We start from the raw sequence: 19049 nt of genomic DNA on the forward strand, positions 1-19049 counted from the left end.
ACCATATCAGTAGTGATCTCTCCTTTTTTATTCCTAATACAAGTTATCAAGTTTATCTCTCTTTCTTTGTTAGTTTTGCCAGTGGTCTATCAATCTTGTTTATTTTTTCAAAGAACCAACTTCTGCTTTCGTTGATCTTTCGTATTGTTTTTCGGGTTTCCACTTCATTGATTTCTGCTCTCAGCTTTGTTATTTCCTTCTGCCTCCCTATTTTTGGTTCCTTTTGTTGAGCACTTTCTAATTCTATTGGTTGTGATTTTTGCAGGTGATGGGGTCCTGGTGTAGCAGGAATCAGGATGTCTTGGTAAAATCAAATACATTGAGACAAAAGATGAATGGCAATCAAGACAGGAGGAGAGTTGGGGGAAGCCCTGGAAGATTGGTTATGATTCAGATGGCTGAGGGTTCATGATGTAGCAAGAATCAGGAAGTCTCTCTCTCTTGGTAGAAGCACCTGAAATGAGGTGGCAAGTGAGTGGAATTAAGATGGGCATAAGGCAGGGACAAGTAATGAATTAAAAAAGTAATTGAGAAGGCGTCGAAATCAAGAGGGGCAGTTGGTGAGAAGTGCTACTGGAAGCAATTGATGGTGATACTTCTCACTGAGGGGGTTCTCATGTAGGAGAATCATCAAATTCCCAAAATTGGTAAATGACCTGAATTAAAATGGCAGACATGCAGGAATCAAGACCAGTGGCTGGTTTATGAGGGGGTGTGCAGGAGTGAAGAGATCAGCAGTAATACTGGCGGCTGAGGGGTTCACAATGTAACAGGAAAAATATGTCCCCCTTTTGACAGATGCAACTGAATTGAGATAGAAGATGCATGAGAATCAAGATGAGTAACAGGCAGGGGTAGCAATGGAGGAAAGAGGTTTTTGGTATACTGCAAATGAGGGCATCCTTATGTAACAGGAACCAGGAAGTACCACTTTGGGTAGATACACCTGAACTGAGAGAGAAGAAACATAAGAATCAAGATGAGCAAGGTGTACGGAGAAGAACTGGGGTAGATATTTGAAGAGGTACTTTTGCTGAAGGGGTTCTGATGTAGCAGGACCAGAAAGTACTTATCTTCATATAAGAAACTAAATTGAGATGGCAGAGTTCTGGAATTAAGATGAACAGTGGGATGGGTAAATTGAGATTGCAGAAAAGCAACAATCAATACAGATGGCAGATAGGGGAATGAGTGGGGGGCACAGATTGGAGGTTTTACTTGTAGCTACTTGGTCCTGATGTAGTAGGAATTAGGACATCCCTCTCTTCTTGGATGCACCTGAATTTATATGGCAGACTATGGTTATCAACAACCATGGTGAGAGAAATAAAGTTCTGAGGGGATGAGATCAGAGGGGATACTGGCGGCAGAGGTGGTCCTGGTGTAGCTGGATCCAGGAAGTCCCTCTTTTGGTAGATGCACCTGAATTGAAGTAGCAAATGCCAACAATCAAGATAGGCCACTTTCTGGGGAGCACTGAATTGAGACGGTTGTTGCATCAGAATTCAGAAGGACAGGAGCGCTGGTGAGTAGAGATTGGTGCTGATTCAGGTGACAAGAGAATCCTGATATAGCAAGAACTATGAAGTCCCTCTCCTGGTAAACTCGCCTGTAATTTAGGTGGATAACACACAGAAATCAACAAGGGTGGCAGGCAGGAGGATGAACTCTGGTGGAGATTGTAAGTGATTCTGGTGACTGAGAGGTTACTACTATAGCAACAACCAGAAAATCCCTTTCATGGTTGATGCATCTAAATTGATGTGAGAATGCTTGAGAATAAGGACATGCAATGGCAAGAAAAAGCGCTGGAGGGAAAAGATTGTTGGTAATTCTAGTGGCTGAGTGGATCCTGATGTAGCAAGAAGGACGACTTTTCCTTTCCTGATAGTTAAACCTAATTTAAGATGGCAGATGCATGGGAATTAAGATGGGCAGTGAGCAGGGGCAAGATTTGGTGAGAGGAAATTGTAGTGATTCCTGTGACTGAACTGATGGGTTTTTCATGTAGCAAGAACCAAGAAATCCCTCTTATGGTAGAGGCACCAAAATTGAGAGGGCAGACACAAAGAAATTATGATGTGTGTTTGGTGGGTAGAATCACAGGTGAAAGTAATAATTGTTTATATGATGGCTACGGGTCCTGAAGTAGTAGAAATTGGTAGTCCCTCTCTTGGTAGGCATACCTTAATTGAGATGTCAGATCCTGGGAATCAAGAAGAGCAGAAGCCAGGGGGGAAGTGCTGAATTGAAATGGTAGATGCATGGAATCAGGAAGCTGGGGGAAGTGCTAAATTAAGATGGCAAATTGCAGGAATCAAAACTGAAGGCAGCTGGGGGAAACCGCTGTGGAAAATAGATTGTTGGTGTTACTGGTGAGTGAGGTTGTCTTGATGTAGCAGGAACATGAAATCCTTCTTTTTGTACTGCAACTATATTAAGATTGCAAATGCATGAAAATAAAAAAGACAGCAGATTGGGGGAAGAGTTATATTGAGATGGCAAACACCTGGGATTCAGATGGGAGGAAGGTGAGTGGAGGCACTGGGGAGAGAAGTTGGATAAGAGTTCCTTTCTCTCCACATCCCCGCCAGCACTGATTGTTCTCATTCTTTGTGATGTGTGCCAATCTCTGTGGTGTGAGATGGTATCTCATCGTTGTTTTGATTTGCATCTCCCTGATGGCCATTTGTATTTCTTCTTTGTCAAAGTGCCTGTTCATTTCCTCTCACCATTTTTGATGGGATTAGATGTTTTTTTCTTGTAAAGTTTTGTCAGTGCCCTGTATATTTTGGAGATTAGCCCCTTATCTGATGGGTATTGGGTGAATAGTTTCTCCCACTCAGTGGGTGGCTCTTGTATCCTGGGCACTAATTCTTCTCAACTTAATGTATTCCCATCTGTTTATCTCTGCTTCCACTTGTTTGGAAAGTACAATTTCCTCCTTGAAGATGCCTTTAGTCTCAATGTCATAGAGTGTTTTACCTACGTGTTTTTCTATATAACTTATGGTATCAGGTCTGATATCAAGGTCTTTAATCCATTTGGATTTTACCTTCGTACATGATGTTAACTGGGGGTCTATGTTCACTTTTTTGCAAGTGGCTAACCAGTTGTGCCAGCACCACTTGTTGAAGAGGTTTTCCCTGCTCCACTTAGGATTTCTTACTCCTTTGTCAAAAATTAGGTGCTTGTATGTCTGGGGAACATTCTCTGAGAACTCAAGCCTATTCCACTGATCTGAGGGCCTGTCTTTATTCCAATACCATGCTGTTTTGATAACTATAGCTTTGTAGTACAGTTTAAAGTTGGGGAAAGTAATGCCTTCCATATTCCTTTTCCCTAGGAGTGCTTTAGCTATTCGAGGGTGTTTATTGTTCCAGATGAACTTCATAGGTGTTTGATCCACTTCTTTGAAGAATTTCATGGGCGCCTTTAGAGGGAATGCTGTCTGGTCCAACCTCTATGGAAAGCGATTGGAGATTCCTCCCAAAACTGGAAATTGAGCTCCCATTAGACCCAGCTATGCCACTCCTAGGAATATACCCTAGGAACACAAGAATACAATACAAAAATCCCTTCCTTACACCTATATTTATTGCAGCACTATTCACAATAGCCAGAATCTGGAAACAACCAAGATGCCCTTCAACAGATGAATGGCTAAAGAAACTTGTACATATACACAATAAATATTATGCAGCCATCAGGAGAGATGAAGTCATGAATTTTTTCTATACATGGATGTACATGGAATCTATTATGCTGAGTGAAGTAAGTCAGAGGGAGAGAGAGACACAAAATAGTCTCATATATGCGTTTTAAGAAAAATAAAATTTATTTCTGCAACAGTCCTGAGTCAATGAGGAGGGCTGGAACTTCCAGCTCACTTCATGAAGCTCACCACAAAGAGTGGTGAGTGCAGTTATAGAAATAACTACACTGAAAACTATCATAACCATGTGAATGAATGAGGAAACTGAAAAGCCTGTCTAGAGTACAGTTGGGGGTGGGGTGGATGGAGAGAGATTTGGGACATTGGTGGTGGGAATGTTTCACTGGTAAAGGGGGGTGTTCTTTACATGACTGAAACCTAATCACAATCATATTTGTAATCAAGATGTTTAAATAAAGATATTATAAAAAGGAAGTTGGCGGTGATACTGGGGCTGAGGGAGTCCCAATGTAGCAGAAACCAGAAGGTCACTTTCTTGATAGACACACCAGAATTGAGATAGAAAACAAATCGTAATCAAGACAAGTGGTGGACTAGGGGAAAGTATTGAATTGAGATGGCAGACAAGTGGTAATCATTAAGGGTGTTGAGTGAAGGGGGATCATTGTGGAGATGAGATTTACAATGATACTGAAGCCTGAGGGGGCCCTTGATGAAGCAGGAAACAGTAAGTCCCTCTCTTGGTAGACAGACCTGAATTGAGATGAAAGACGTGAATCAAGATGTGCAGCAATCAGAGAGAAGCACTGGGGGGAAGTTTGATGGTGACACTGATGGCTGAGAGATTCCTGATGTCGAAGTAAGTAGGAATCTCTTCTCTTGATATAATCACCTGAGTTTAGTTGGTAGACATGTGGAAATCGATATGGGTGGCAGGTGGGATGCATTGTGGTAAAGATCTTGGTCATGTTTCTGGGGTCTGGAGGGATCTTAATGAAGCAAGAAACAGGAAGTTGCTTTCTTGTTAGATGCACATGAATTGAGATGGCAGACATGGGAATCAAGAAGAGCAGTGGATGAGGGGAAAACCTTGGTGGGAAGAGGTTGTTAGTTATACTGGTTGCTGAGAGGAATCTAATATAGCAAAATTCAGGAAGTTGCCTTCTTGGTAGATGCACTTAAATTTAGATGGAAAACATGCATCAATTAAGATGGGTGGTGGGTTTGCTGAAGCACTGAATGAAGATGGCAGAAAAGCAGTAATCAACACAGGTGGCAGATGCACATGAATGCTTGGAAGAAGAGATTAGTGGTTACACTGGTGACTACTGTGTCCTAATATAGCAGGAATAGGAAGTCCCTCTCGGGACTCACCTGAACTGAGATAGCAGATACTCAGGAATCACATGGGTAGTGGGCCAGAAGAAGCACTGGAGCAGAGATATCCAGTGATACTAATATTTGAGGTGGGTTAGATTTAGCAGGAATCACTAAGTCCCTCTCTTGGTAGAAGCACCTGAACTGAGATGGCAGATGTGCAACAATCAAGGGGGCAGTAGGCAGGAAGAACTACTGAATTGAGATAGTAGACAAAAGGGATTAAAAATAGGATATGGAGTGGAAAGGGCATTTGCCTTGTGTGCAGCCAACCCGGGTTTGATCCCTGGCACCTCACAGGGTCCCCTGAGCACTGCCAGGAGCGATTCCTGAGCACAGAGCCAGGAGGAACCATTAAGCATTGCCGGCCATGCCCACACCCCCAAAATAAAAATGGGCTATGGGTTTGAGAGATAGCACAGAGGTAGGGCATTTTCCTTGCATGTGGCTGACCCAGGATGAACCTGAGTTCAATTCCTGGCATCTCATATGTTCCCACCACCACCCCAAGCCTGCCAGGAGTGATTTCTAATTGCACAGCTAAGAGTAACCCCTAAGTACTGCCAGGTGTGGCCCCCAAAGCAAAAGTAAAAAAGGCAATAGTGGGAATCTCTGGAAGGAAGAGATTTGTGGTGATTCTGACAGCTGAGGGGGTATGAAGTGTCATGTTCTCTAGGAGATTTGTTAAGGTTTGATTTCCACAGAGTTTCCAGACAGGAAAGACGGTTCCCATTCCCCTGTCTAATTAGGTCAGGGGAAACAGTTCCAGTTGTAGAGATCCACAGAAAATAATTCGCACTGTGAAAAGGTACAAGAATGGGTTCAGGAAATCCAGTGCTCAAGCAAGGAATTCTGACCACAAAAGCTTTCTGCACCTAAGATGGAGTGCAGCTCAGTGGAAAAGACTGAAGAATGAGCCCCAGCCTTCCTAAGACCCTTGCTTTTATTGACAAGAATCTGGTAACACCCTAGGGTGTGAGCAGAATACCAAGTAAGGAGTAATCCAATATACTATCACCAGGTCACACCTTAGGGTGGGGTACAATAATTGATTAGGGTAGGATCAGTAACACAACAGGGGTGCTGATATATCCAGAACCATAAAGTTCCTCTCTTGGTAGATGGACCTGAATTAAGATGGCAGACATGTGGGAATCACTACAGGTAGTAGGCAGGGTCAAGCACTTAATTGAGATGGCCAACTCGAATCAAGACAAATGGCAGGTGGAGGAAGCCTTGGAGTGAAGAGATTGTTGGTGATTCTGGCAGCAGATGGTGTCCTGGTGTGTCAAGGACCCGGAAGTTTATCTCTTGGTAAACACACCTGAATTGAGATGGTAGACTGTGGGAATCAAGAGAGGTGCCAGTCAGGGTATATCAGCACTTTAGTGGATAGATTAGAGATGATACTGAATGCTGAGTGAGTCCTGATGTAGCAGAAACCAGAAAGTCCCATTCTTATTATTCTCACCTAAATTGAGATGGCAGATGCATGGCTGTCAAGTCAAGAAGTGGGTAGGACAAAGCTCTGGGGGGAAGAAGTTGGTGCCAGGCATTTCAGATGTAGTAGAAACCAAGAAGTCCCTCTCCGGTAGATGCAGATGACAGACTGAGATGACAGACATGCAGCGATCAAGATGGGAGGCAGGTGAGAGGACGTTCTGTTTTTCTTAAACATTTTACATTTTTCTTGGTACAAGTCTCTTAACTCTTTGTTAAATTGATAGGTCTACATATCTTAGACTTTGACAGGATTGTAAATGTGATAGAAATATTAATCTCTTTCTCCTCTGAGTCACTATTTGTATAAAATAATAAAACTAATTTTTTCTATTGACTTTGTAGCCAACTACTTCGCTGTATTATTTTATTGTTTCTAGCAACTTTCTGCACTCTTTATGGCATACAATATATAACATGATGTCATCTGCATATATAGTTTGACTTTATGTTTTTAAATTTAGGTCCCTTTTATTTTCTTCCCTCTCTTGATTGCTTTTGCTATGATTTTTTAGTATACCATGCGAGTAAGTGTGGAGATAATTCATATCCTTGCCTTATGCCTGAACTCATTGTGAATGCTTTCATTTTTTCACTATTAATAATAATACTGCTTATGGGCTTTTTATAGATATTGTCTTGAAAATGGTTCCTTTCACACATATTTTCTGAGGGTTTTATTTATGAATAGGTGTTGAGTCTTGTCAAATGATATCTCTGCATCAATTGATATGATCATATGATATTTGGGTTTTTGAACCACAGTGATAAACATTTAGGGGTTACTCCTGGCTCTGTGCTTAGAAATCACTTCTGGAAGACTCAGAGGACCATAAGAGAAACAGGGGATTAAAGTGGGTTCATGCCAGGTTAGCCACATGCCAGGAAAAAGACCTACCCACTCTGGTATTGCTCTGACCCCTGATCATATAATTTTTGATTTCCTTTTACTATTGTGATATATAATGATTTATTTGTGTATAATGAACTATCCTTGCATTATTGGGATGGCACTGAGTTGCTCATGATGTATAATGTTTTAACATGCTGTTGGTTTTGGTTTACTACGATTTTGTTGAGGACTTTTACATCAATATTCAGTCAGATTCATCTGAATGTTTTTTATTTATTTTGGTTTTTCAGCCACACCTGGTGATGCTCAAGGGTGGTTACTCCTAGATATGCGCTCAGAAATTGCTCCTGGTTTGGGGGACCATATGAGACACCAGGAATCAAAACTCCATCTTTTCTAGGCTAGCTTTTTCAAAGCAGATGCCTAATTACTTGCACCACCGCTCTGGCCTCTTGGGGGAGATTCTTAATTAGTGTTTAAATTTTCTTGCTTGTGATTTTGCTGGTTAGGCTATGTACATCTTCCTCATTCAGTTTTGGGAGATAATATGTTTTCAGAAATTTGTCTATTTCTTCTAGAAATACAGTTGTAACAGATTACAGATTAAAAGAGTACAGATTAAGTACTCATGCTGTATTGGAATTCTGGAGAGTCTGTTACAATTTTCCCCTTTCATTAATTATAGATTTATTGTTTTTGGTTTTCTTGAGGGGCACACCTGGTGAAACTCGGGTTACTACTTGCTATGCACTCATAAATAGCTCCTTGTTTGGGGACCAAATGGGACAGAGGGGGAATCAAACCACGGTCCATCCTAGGCTAGCATGCACAAGACAGATGCCTTATGCCCTGCACCACTGCTTCAGCCCCAAATTTATTTGAGCATATTCTCTTTTTTTCCTTGTGAATTTTGCCAATGAACTGTCTATCTTGTTTATTTTTTCAAAAATTGGCTCCTATTTTTATTTTATTCATTGTGTTTCTTCTTGGTTTCTATATAAATTTTTGTTCTTTTTTTTATTTTTGTTTGTTATGTTTTATTTCCTTTGTTGTTGGTTTTTAAGATATTTAAAGTGAGCCCTAGGTATTATTTTATTGTTTTCCTTTTCTTATATAGGCATATAACGCTTTGAGTTGCACCCTAATTACTGCTTAGGCTGTGTTCCCTTGATTTTGGTAGCTTGTTTCTTCATTGTTTTTAGTCTCAAGGAATCTATTTTGTCTTTGATTTCCTCTCTTATACAACTGTTATTAAGTGGCATGTTTTCTATATTCAGGGTATCAGAGTTTCTCCACGTCTTTAGTTACTGGTTTGGTTAACAGAGTTTTGATGCTCTATACTAAGAGAAAAAATTGCTGAGCCCCACCATCTCCTTGGAAAGTAAAAGTATAAAATAAAATGTATTTGTGTGAAAGAGCTAATATATGTGCAGTTTTGGGATCACAAGGAAGAGGGACATCAGGTCAGGCAATTTTCTGGGCCTAGGGAAGGGAAGGGAGAGTAGCAGAGGTATAATTCGGAAGATGGACAAACAGATTCTTCTCCAGAAGTACATCTCTTGTCTCTGTGATGAAGTACCTGGGAAGAGAGGGCACATCAAGGTCAGGATTGGCAAAATTGGGGCCTAGGTTGGGGAAAGGCTGAGTGGTGCAGGTCGCTTTGGAAGTCTGGGAATACATATTTAATTTAAGGAGTCGTGAAATATTTTTAAATTACTAAAACATAAATCTTAACATTATATTAAACCATGAAATCTAAATTAAACAAATACTTTATTGAGTATAAATTGACTATAATTTCATAAAAGAATTATACACATTTTTTGTTGAATTGATAGATAACACAGAAGGTAGGAAATTTGTCTTACATGAAGCAAACCTGTGTACAATTCCTGATATCCCATATGGTCACATGAGCCTGCCAAGAGTCATTTCTGAGCACAAAGTCAAGAGTAAGCCCTGAGCAGCACCAGGCATGGACCCCCCCAAAGAAAACAAAAAAATTACTACATATTTCTTCTTTTTTAAAACATTTGATAATTTACATAAACTAATTACATATATTACTATTAATTACTAGAGCCTAAAAGTGTAGAGAACCTCTTCTAACATAATTCTTTAACTATACTGATATTTAGAAATGCTAAATAACTTTCTGTTTACAATGTTAGTAAAAGGCAACATTAGTACTTAAAACTAAGTTTTCTAACAATTTTTTCCCAGTTGATCTTATTTTATGATTTTGGTTCAAAAGTTACAGTTGTAAAAAAAAGTTACAGTTGTTTTTATACTGTACTGAGATAATTTATATATGATTATTTTATTTTCCAGGGCCAAAGTATATTTGGGCTTGATGTTGTTGAAACAACAGAAGGATTCAAGATGCCACAACTGATTGTTCAAAATGAGTTAGATAGGGAAGAGAAGGATACATATGTCATAAAAGTTAAGGTTGAAGATGGTGGCTTTCCTCAAAAATCCAGTACTGCTATTTTGCAAATAAGTGTTGCGGATACAAATGACAATCACCCAGTCTTCATGGAAAATGAAATTACAGTTAGTATACCAGAAAATACTCCTGTAGGTACTTCAGTGACACAACTCCACGCCACAGATGCTGACATAGGTGAAAATGCCAAGATACATTTCTATTTCAGTAATCTAGTTTCCAACATAGCCAAAAAATTATTTCATCTCAATACCACCACTGGACTTATCACAGTCAAAGAACCACTAGATAGAGAGGAATCGCCAAACCACAAGTTACTTGTTTTGGCAAGTGATGGTGGATTGGAACCAGCAAGAGCAATGGTGATAATAAATGTTACAGATATCAATGATAATGCACCATCAATTGATGTAAGATACATCATCAATCCAATCAATGGCACTGTGACTCTTTCTGAAAATGCTCCACTAAACACAAAAATTGCTCTGATAACTGTGACAGATAAAGATGCTGACCACAATGGTGAGGTAACATGCTTCACTGATCATGAAGTACCTTTCAGACTAAGGCCAGTTTTCAGCAATCAATTTCTGTTGGAGACTGCTGCGTATCTTGATTATGAATACACAAGAGAATATGCCATTAAGTTACTGGCTTCAGATGCTGGCAAACCTTCTTTAAATCAATCATCCATGTTCTTTGTTAAAGTGAAAGATGAAAATGACAATGCTCCTGTTTTTACCCAGTCTTTTATAAGTCTTTCTATCCCCGAGAATAATTCTCCTGGCATTCAGTTGACAAAAATAAGTGCAACAGACACAGACAGTGGAAGTAATGCTGAAATTGATTACCTACTAGGTGTTGATGCTCCATCTGAATTTAACTTGGATCATCATACAGGTATTCTAACTGCAGTGAAGAAACTGGATAGAGAAAAACAGGAAAAATATTCATTCACAGTTCTTGCAAGAGATAATGGGACACCTCCCATAATGACCAATGCCACTCTAGTAGTGACTGTTCTTGATCAGAATGACAACAGTCCAGTTTTCACTCATAATGAGTATAACTTCTATATCCCAGAAAACCTTCCAAGACATGGTACAGTAGGACTAATCACTGTAACGGACCCAGATTATGGAGAAAATTCTGCAGTCATTCTCTCCATTTTAGATGTGAATAAAGAATTCACCATTGACCCACAAACTGGTGTCATCAGGCCAAATACTTCATTTGATAGAGAAAAACAAGAATCTTATACTTTCTATGTAAAGGCTGAGGATGGTGGTATTGTACCATGTTCTTCAACTTCCAAAGTTACCATAAATGTTGTCGATGTTAATGACAACAAGCCAATTTTTGTTGTACCTTCTTCCAACTATTCTTATGAATTAGTTCTACCATCCACTATTCCAGGCACAGTGATTTTTACTGTAGTTGCTATTGACAATGATACTGGCATGAATGCAGAACTTCAATATAGCATTGTAGGAGGAAACACTAAAGATTTGTTTATAATTGACAAAAAAACAGGGAATATTACACTGAAGGAAAGATGTGTTGTTGCAGATCGTGGCTTACACAGACTGGCAGTCAAAGCTAAGGATTTAGGACAACCTGATTCTCTGTTCAGTGTTGTAATTGTTAATGTATTCATTAATGAGTCAGTATCTAATGCTACATTGATTCATGAACTGGTACACAAAAACATTCAGACACCAGTGATCCAAAATATTGAGATAGCTGATGCATCCTTACCAAACAGTGACTATGTAAAGATCATATTTGCCATTGTTGTAGGCACTATAACTGTGGTTTTTGTTATCTTTATCACAGCTGTAGTACGATGCTGCCAATCACCACATATTAAGGCTGCTCAGAAAAAGAAGCAGAATTCTGAATGGGTTAGTCCAAACCCACAAAACAAGCAGATAATAATGATGAAGAAAAAGAAAAACAGTGCCCCTAAGAACTTGCTGCTCAACTTTGTTAGTATTAAAGAAATTAAGACAGAACATACTGCCAACAATAGAAACAGTGTCACACTGGACCTTCCTATTGAATTAGAAGAGCAAACCATGGGCAAGTACAACTGGGGTACTAAACCTATGACTTTCAAGCATGAGAGCCCTGATTTGGCTCAGCACTACAAATCCGCATCTCCACAGCCTGCTTTCCAGATCCAGCCTGAAACTCCTCTGAATTCAAAGCATCATATCATACAAGAACTACCACTGGATAATACCTTTGTGGCATGTGATTCCATCTCCAAGTGTTCATCTGGCTGTTCTGATCCTTATAGTATTTCTGAATGCAGCTATCCAGTGACAACCTTCAAGACCCCCGTATCTGTACACACCAGAATGGTAGGTAATTACTTCAAACTGAAAAATAAATTTTTCAGAATTTATTTTTATGTTTTCTTTAAATAGAATTTTACAGAATCTACTGACTTTAACAAAGAATCAAAATGTTTTATGATAACATAAAGAAGCATATAAATTAATATTGTTTGGTAGTAAGAAGGACAAACTAGCATCAGGTTGTGAGAAAAGCTGTTGGTAGAAACTTGGCCAGAGTGATAGTACAGCAGGTAAGATAATTTTCTTAAATGCAGCTGACTCCAGTTTAATCCCCAGTTTAATCCCTGGCACCCTATGTGGTCCCCAGAGCATCAGCAGATTATTTATTATTTATTTTAATATTATAACCAGCAGATTTCTAAGCACAGTTCTAGGAGTAAGACCTCAGCAATCCTGACTGTAGCCCAAATCAAACAAAAACTTCAAAGGGGAACAATTTTATCAGCAGGTGAATTATTTTTATATTTTTCTAGTTAATATATTTGAAAACTAAAAAATAAGGATTTTTGGTACCACTAAAGACATAAAGATTAGAGAAGTTGGGGTCAAATTCTTTATAATGTAATGAATAGATCTCAATATTTAATTTTGTAATATCAGCTCTTTAAAAATGTATCTACTCAAGATAATTAGTCAAGATATCTACCTTATCCTCAAATACAACAGAAAAAAATTGTTTCACTTTAATAACTCACCATTATGCTAATTCATAAACTCTATATTCACACAAGTAAACAATAAGGTATTAAAAATAAAGGCTGGGGATGGAACAATAGTAAAGCAAGTAGCACATTTACCTAGATTGCAAATAACCAGGATTTAATGCCTTGTACCATAAATGCTCCTCCGAGCCTACAGTGAGTGTTGTCCCATTAGAAAGATGAATTCTTTTATTCCGCAAGAATGACAATAAAATATACATGTAAATTTTGTTTTATACATGTAATATTTTCATTATTTTGCTAAGTATTTTGAATACATTCAAAATATTTAACAAATTGTTTTTAAAAAGTTAAATGCTCTCTATATATTTTAATAATATTTTCATTTAAACACCTTGGTTACAAACATGATTGTGGTTGGGTTTCAGTCATATCAGATGACACCCCCCCATCACCAGTGCAACATTCCCATCGCCAATGACCAAATATGCCTCCTCCCCTCCCCGCCCTTACCTGCACTCTAGACAGGCTTTCCACTTCCCTCACATATTCTCATTGTTAGGATAGTTTTCAATGTGGTTATTTCTCAAACTAAACTCATCACTCTTTGTGGTAAGATTAATGAGGTCGGCTGTAACGTCTCACCCTCTTCTCTTTTGTCTCTGAAAATTGTTGAGAAATGTCTTTCATTTTTTTTAAAACCCATAGATGAGTGGAACCATTCTCCATCTTTCTCTTTCTCTCTGATGTATTTCACTCAGCATAATAGATTCCATGTACATCCATGTATAGGAAAATTTCATGACTTTATCTCTCCTGATGGCTGCATAATATTCCATTGTGTATATGTGCCATAGTTTCTTTAGCCATTCATCTGTTGAAGGGCATCTTGGTTGTTTCCAGAGTCTTGCTATGGAAACGGTGCTGCTATAAATATAGATGTAAGGAAGGGGGTTTTGTATTGTATTCTTGTATTCCTAGGGTATATTCCTAGGAGTAGTATAGCTGGATTATATGGAAGCTCAATTTCTAGTTTTTGGAGAAATCTCCATATAGCTCTCTAGAAAGGTTTAACTAGCTGGCATTTCCACCAACAGTGGATAAGAGTTCCTGTCTCACCGCATCCCCGCCAACACTGCTTGTTCTCATTCTTTGTGATGTGTGCCAGTCTCTGTGGTGTGAGGTGGTGCCTCATAGTTGTTTTGATTTGCATCTCCCTGATGATTAGTGATGTGGAACATTTTTAATGTGCCTTTTGGCCATTTGTATTTCTTCTATATCAAAGTGTCTTTCCATTTCTTCTCCCCATTTTCTGATGGGATTAGATTTTTTTCTTGTATAGTTCTGTCAGTGCCCTGTATATTTTGGATATTAGCTCCTTATCTAATGGGTATTGGGTAAATAGTTCCTCCCAATCAGTGGGTGGCTCTTGTATCCTGGGCACTATTTCCTTCAAAGTGCAGAAACTTCTCAGCTAATTATATATTCCCATCTGTTAATCTCTGCTTTCACTTGCTTGGAGAGTGCAGTTTCCTCCTTGAAGATGCCTTTAGTCTCAATGTCACGGAGTGTTACACCTAAGTGTTGTTATATACCTTATGGTTTCAGGTCTGATATCGAGGTCTTTAATCCATTTGGATTTTACCTTCATACATGATGTTAGCTGGGGGTCTAAGTTCCTTTTTTTTTGCAAGTGGATATCCAGTTGTGCCAACACCACTTGTTGAAGAGGTTTTCTTTGCTCCATTTAGGACTTCATGCTCGTTTATCAAAGATTAGATACTTGTATGGGAGCATTCTCTGAGTACTCAAGTCTATTCCACTGATCTTAGAGTCTGTCTTTATTCCAATACCAAGCTGTTTTGATAAATAATGCTTTGTAATACAGTTTAAATTTGGGGAACATAATGCCTCCCATATTCTTTTTCCCAATAACTGCTTTGGCTATTCAACAGTGTTTATTTTTCCAAATGAATTTCAAAATTGCTTGATCCACTACTTTGAAGAATATCATAGGTATCTTAGGGGGATCGCATTAAATCTGTACATTGCTTTGGGGAGTATTGTCATATTAATGATGTTAATCCTGCTGATTCATAAGCAGGTATGTGTTTCCATTTTCATGTGTCCTCTCTTAATTCTTGGAGCAGATTTTTATAGATATCTTGTATAGGTCCTTCACATCTTTAGTCAAGTTGACTCCAAGATATTTGAGTTTGTGTGGCACTAATATGAATGGGGTTGTTTTCTTAATGTCCATTTCTTCCTTCTTACTATTCGTGTATAAAAGGCCATAGATTTTTGTTAATTTTGTAGCCTGCCACCTTGCTATATGAGTCTATTGTTTCTAGAAGCTTTTTGGTAGAGACGTTAGGGTTTTCTAAGTAGAGTATCGTGTCATCTGCATGTGAGAGCTTGACTTCTTCCTTTCCTATCTGGATTCCATTCCTATCTTTTTCTTGCCTGATAGCTATAACAATGACTTCCAGTGGAATGTTGAATAGGAGTGGTGAGAGAGGACAGACTTGTCTTTTGCCAGAATTTAGAGGGAAGGCTTTTAGGTTTTCTCGATTGAGGACAATATTTGCCACTGGCTTGTGGTAGATGGCCTTAATTATATTGGGAAAGGTTCCTTGCATTTCCATCTTGCTGAGAGTTTTGATCAAGAATGGGTGTTGGACCTTATCGAATGCTTTCTCTGCATCTATTGATATCTTTATGTGATATATATTTTTCTTGTTGTTGATGTTTTTTATTATGTTGATAGATTTATGGATGTTAAACCATCCATGCATTCCTGGGATGAAACCTAATTGATCGTAGTGAATAATATTCTTAATGAGGCATCGAATCCTATTTGCCAGGATTTTGTTGAAGACCTTTGCATCTGCATTTGTCAGCAATATTGGTCTGTAATTTTCTTTCTTCATAGCATCTCTGTCTGGTTTAGGTATCAATGTGATGTTCGCTTCATAAAAGCTATTTGGAAGTGTTCCCATTTTTTTCAATTTCACAAGTCTTGCCAGGATTGGTAGTAGTTCCTCTTGGAAAGTTTGAAAGAATTCATTAGTGAATCCATCTGGGCCTGGGCTTTTATTTTTGGGCAGACATTTGATTACTGTTTTAACTTAATCAATAGTGATGGGGTTGCTTAGATATGCTACATCCTCTCTATTCAAACATGGGAAGTTATAGGAGTCCAAGAATTTATCCATTTCTTCCAGGTTCTCATTTTTATTGGCGTAGAGTTTCTCAAATTAGTTTCTGATTACTCTTTGAATCTCTGCAATATCGGTAGTGATCTCTCCTTTTCCATTTCTAATATGAGTTATCAAGTTTTTCTCTCTCTCTCTCTTTCTTTGCTAGTTTTGCTAACGGTATATCAATCTTGTTTATTTTTTCAAAGAACCATATTCTGCTTTTGTTGATCTTTTGGACTGTTTTTAGGGTTTCCACTTCGTTGATTTCTGTTCTCAGCTTTGTTATTTCCTTCTGTCTCCCTATTTTAGGGTCCTTTTGTTGAGCACTTTCTAATTCTATGAGCTGCGTCATTAAGGTATTCAGGTAGGCCCCTTTTTCCTTTCTGATGTATGCTTGGAAAGCTATAAATTTTCCTCTCAGTATTGCTTTTGCTGTGTCCCATAAGTTCTGAGAGTTTATATCTTTATTATCATTTGTTTCCAGAAAAGTTTTGATTTCCTCTTTGTTTTGTTTTGTTTTGGGGTCACACCCGGCAGTGCTCAGGGGTTACTCTGGCTGTCTGCTCAGAAATAGCTCCTGGCAGGCACGGGGGACCATATGGGACACCAGGATTCGAACCAACCACCTTTGGTCCTGGATCGGCTGCTTGCAAGGCCAAAACCGCTGTGCTATCTCTCCGGGCCCTTGATTTCCTCTTTGATTTCAACTCAGACCCACTGGTTATTCAGTATGAGGCTGTATAACTTCCAGGTTTTTAAAGTTTTTCTTCTGTGTCCTTTTGAAATTCACATATAATATCAGAGCATTGTGGTTAGTGAAGATAACCTGCAAAATTTCTAGCCTCTTGATATTATGGAGGTATGTATTATGTGCCAGCATGTAGTCTATCCTGGAGAATGTCCCATGTATATTGGAGAAGAATGTGTATCCAGGTTTCTGTGGGTGGAGTGTCCTATACATATCTACTAGGCCTCTTTCTTCTATTTCTCTTCTCATGTCTAGTATATTCTTGTTGGGTTTCAGTCTGGTTGACCTATCCAGTGTTGACAAAGCCGTGTTGAGGTTCCCCACAATTATTGTGTTGTTATTGATATTATTTTTTAGATTTGTCAACAATTGTATTAAGTATTTTGCTGGCCCCTCATTTGGTGCATATATGTTTAGGAGATTGATTTCTTCCTGCAGTACATATCTCTTGATTAATACAAAATGTCCATCTTTGTCCCTTACTACCTTCCTGAGTATAAAGTTTGCATTATCTGATACTAGTATGGCCACTCCAGCTTTTTTATGGGTGTTGTTTGCTTGGATAATTTTTCTCCAGCCTTTTATTTTGAGTCTATGTTTGTTCTCACTATTCAGGTGCGTTTCTTGTAGGCAGCAGAAGGTTGGATTTAGTTTTTTGATCCACTTACCCACTCTGTGTCTCTTAACTGGTGCATTTAGTCCATTGACATTGAAAGAATTGTCCTGGGATTTAATGCCATCTTTATATCAAATTTTGGTGTTTCTTTTGGTCAGTCTTGTCTTAAATTGGGTCTTTCAGTTTTTCTCTTAAGACTGGTTTTAAGAAAAATGAAAGACTTTCTTGCAATAATAATTTTTAGACACAAAAGAGAGGAGGGCTGGAAGTTACAGCCCACCTCATGAAGCTCACAACAAACAAGGATGAGTTTAGTTAGAGAAACTACTACATTGTGAACTATGCTAACAATGAGAATGTATGAGGGAAATAGAAAGCCTGTCTAGAGTACAGGTGTGGGAGGGTGGGGAAGAGGTAGATTTGGGACATTGGAGATGGAAATGTCGCACTGGTGATGGGTGGTGTTCTTTATATTGCTGAAACCTAAACACAATCATATATGTAATCATGTTGTTTAAGTAAAATATATATTTTAAAAAAGACTGGTTTTGAGTCTGTAAAGTTTCTGAGCTGTTGTTTGTCTGTGAAACCATGTATTTTTCTGTCAAACAAGAAAGTGAGTTTTGCTGCGTACAGTATTCTAGGCGAAGCATTTATTTCATTGAGTTTTGTCACTATGTGACACCACTTCTTTATGGCCTTGAATGTTTCTGGTGACAGGTCTGCTGTAAATCTCAAGAATGTTCCCTTGAATGTAATTTCCTGTTTTGATCTTGCTGCTTTCAGAATTCTGTCTCTATCTGTGGGATTCGTCATTATGACTAGGATGTGTCTTGGGGTATTTTTCTGGGGTCTCTTTTGGTTGGTACTCTTCTGGCATACAGGATTTGATCACATATATTTTTAGCTCTGGAAGTTTCTCTTTAATGATGTTCTTGACCATTGATTCTTCCTGGAAATTTTCTTCCTGGGTCTCTGGGACTCCAATGATTCTTAAGTTGTTTCTGTTGAGCTTATAATAGACTTCTATTTTCATCTGTTCCCATTCTTTGACTACTTTTTCCATTGTCTGTTCATTTGCTTTAAGTTTTTTTTCCCAATCTCTCCCACTGTATGGAGTTGTTATTTAGCTCATCTTCCACAGCACTAATTCTCTTTCCAGCTTCTGTTACTCTGTTGGAGAGCTTATCCATTTTGTCATTTATTTCCTTTACTGAGTTTTTTAGGCCTGCTTTTTGACCTGTTATTTCAGTTTGGAGTTGTCTGATTTCTGTCTTCATTTTTTCTTGGTTATTATTAGTGTTCTGTTCAACTCGATCCATGGTATTTCTTGTTTTCTTTTGTTTTTCGGGCCACACCCATTTGATGCTCAGGGGTTACTTCTGGCTAAGCACTCAGAAATTACCCCCTGGCTTGTGGGGACCATATCGGACACCTGGGGATCAAACCGCAGTTCTTCCTTGGCTAGTGCTTGTAAGGCAGACATTTTACCTCTAGTTCCACCTCGCCAGCCCCTCGATCCATGGTTTCTTTGATGCTTGAGCATCTTTTATATTTCTTCTCTAAACTCCTTATCTGAGAGACTGAGTAGTAGTTGGTAGGCCG

General features: G+C 38.7%; 1 protein-coding gene across 1 annotated transcript in view; it reads left to right on the top strand.

Annotated features, from left to right (window-relative positions):
* The window catches only part of PCDH11X (protocadherin 11 X-linked), a 1221358-nt gene that overhangs the window by 1031521 nt on the left and 170788 nt on the right, over positions 1-19049 (top strand). The window contains exon 4 of the mRNA XM_049766592.1: positions 9738-12221. Coding sequence (XP_049622549.1) covers positions 9738-12221 — 2484 coding nt within the window. The remainder of the gene's footprint in view (positions 1-9737; positions 12222-19049) is intronic.

Source organism: Suncus etruscus, chromosome X (assembly GCF_024139225.1).
Source record: "Suncus etruscus isolate mSunEtr1 chromosome X, mSunEtr1.pri.cur, whole genome shotgun sequence".
Classification (NCBI taxonomy): Eukaryota; Metazoa; Chordata; class Mammalia; order Eulipotyphla; family Soricidae; genus Suncus; species Suncus etruscus.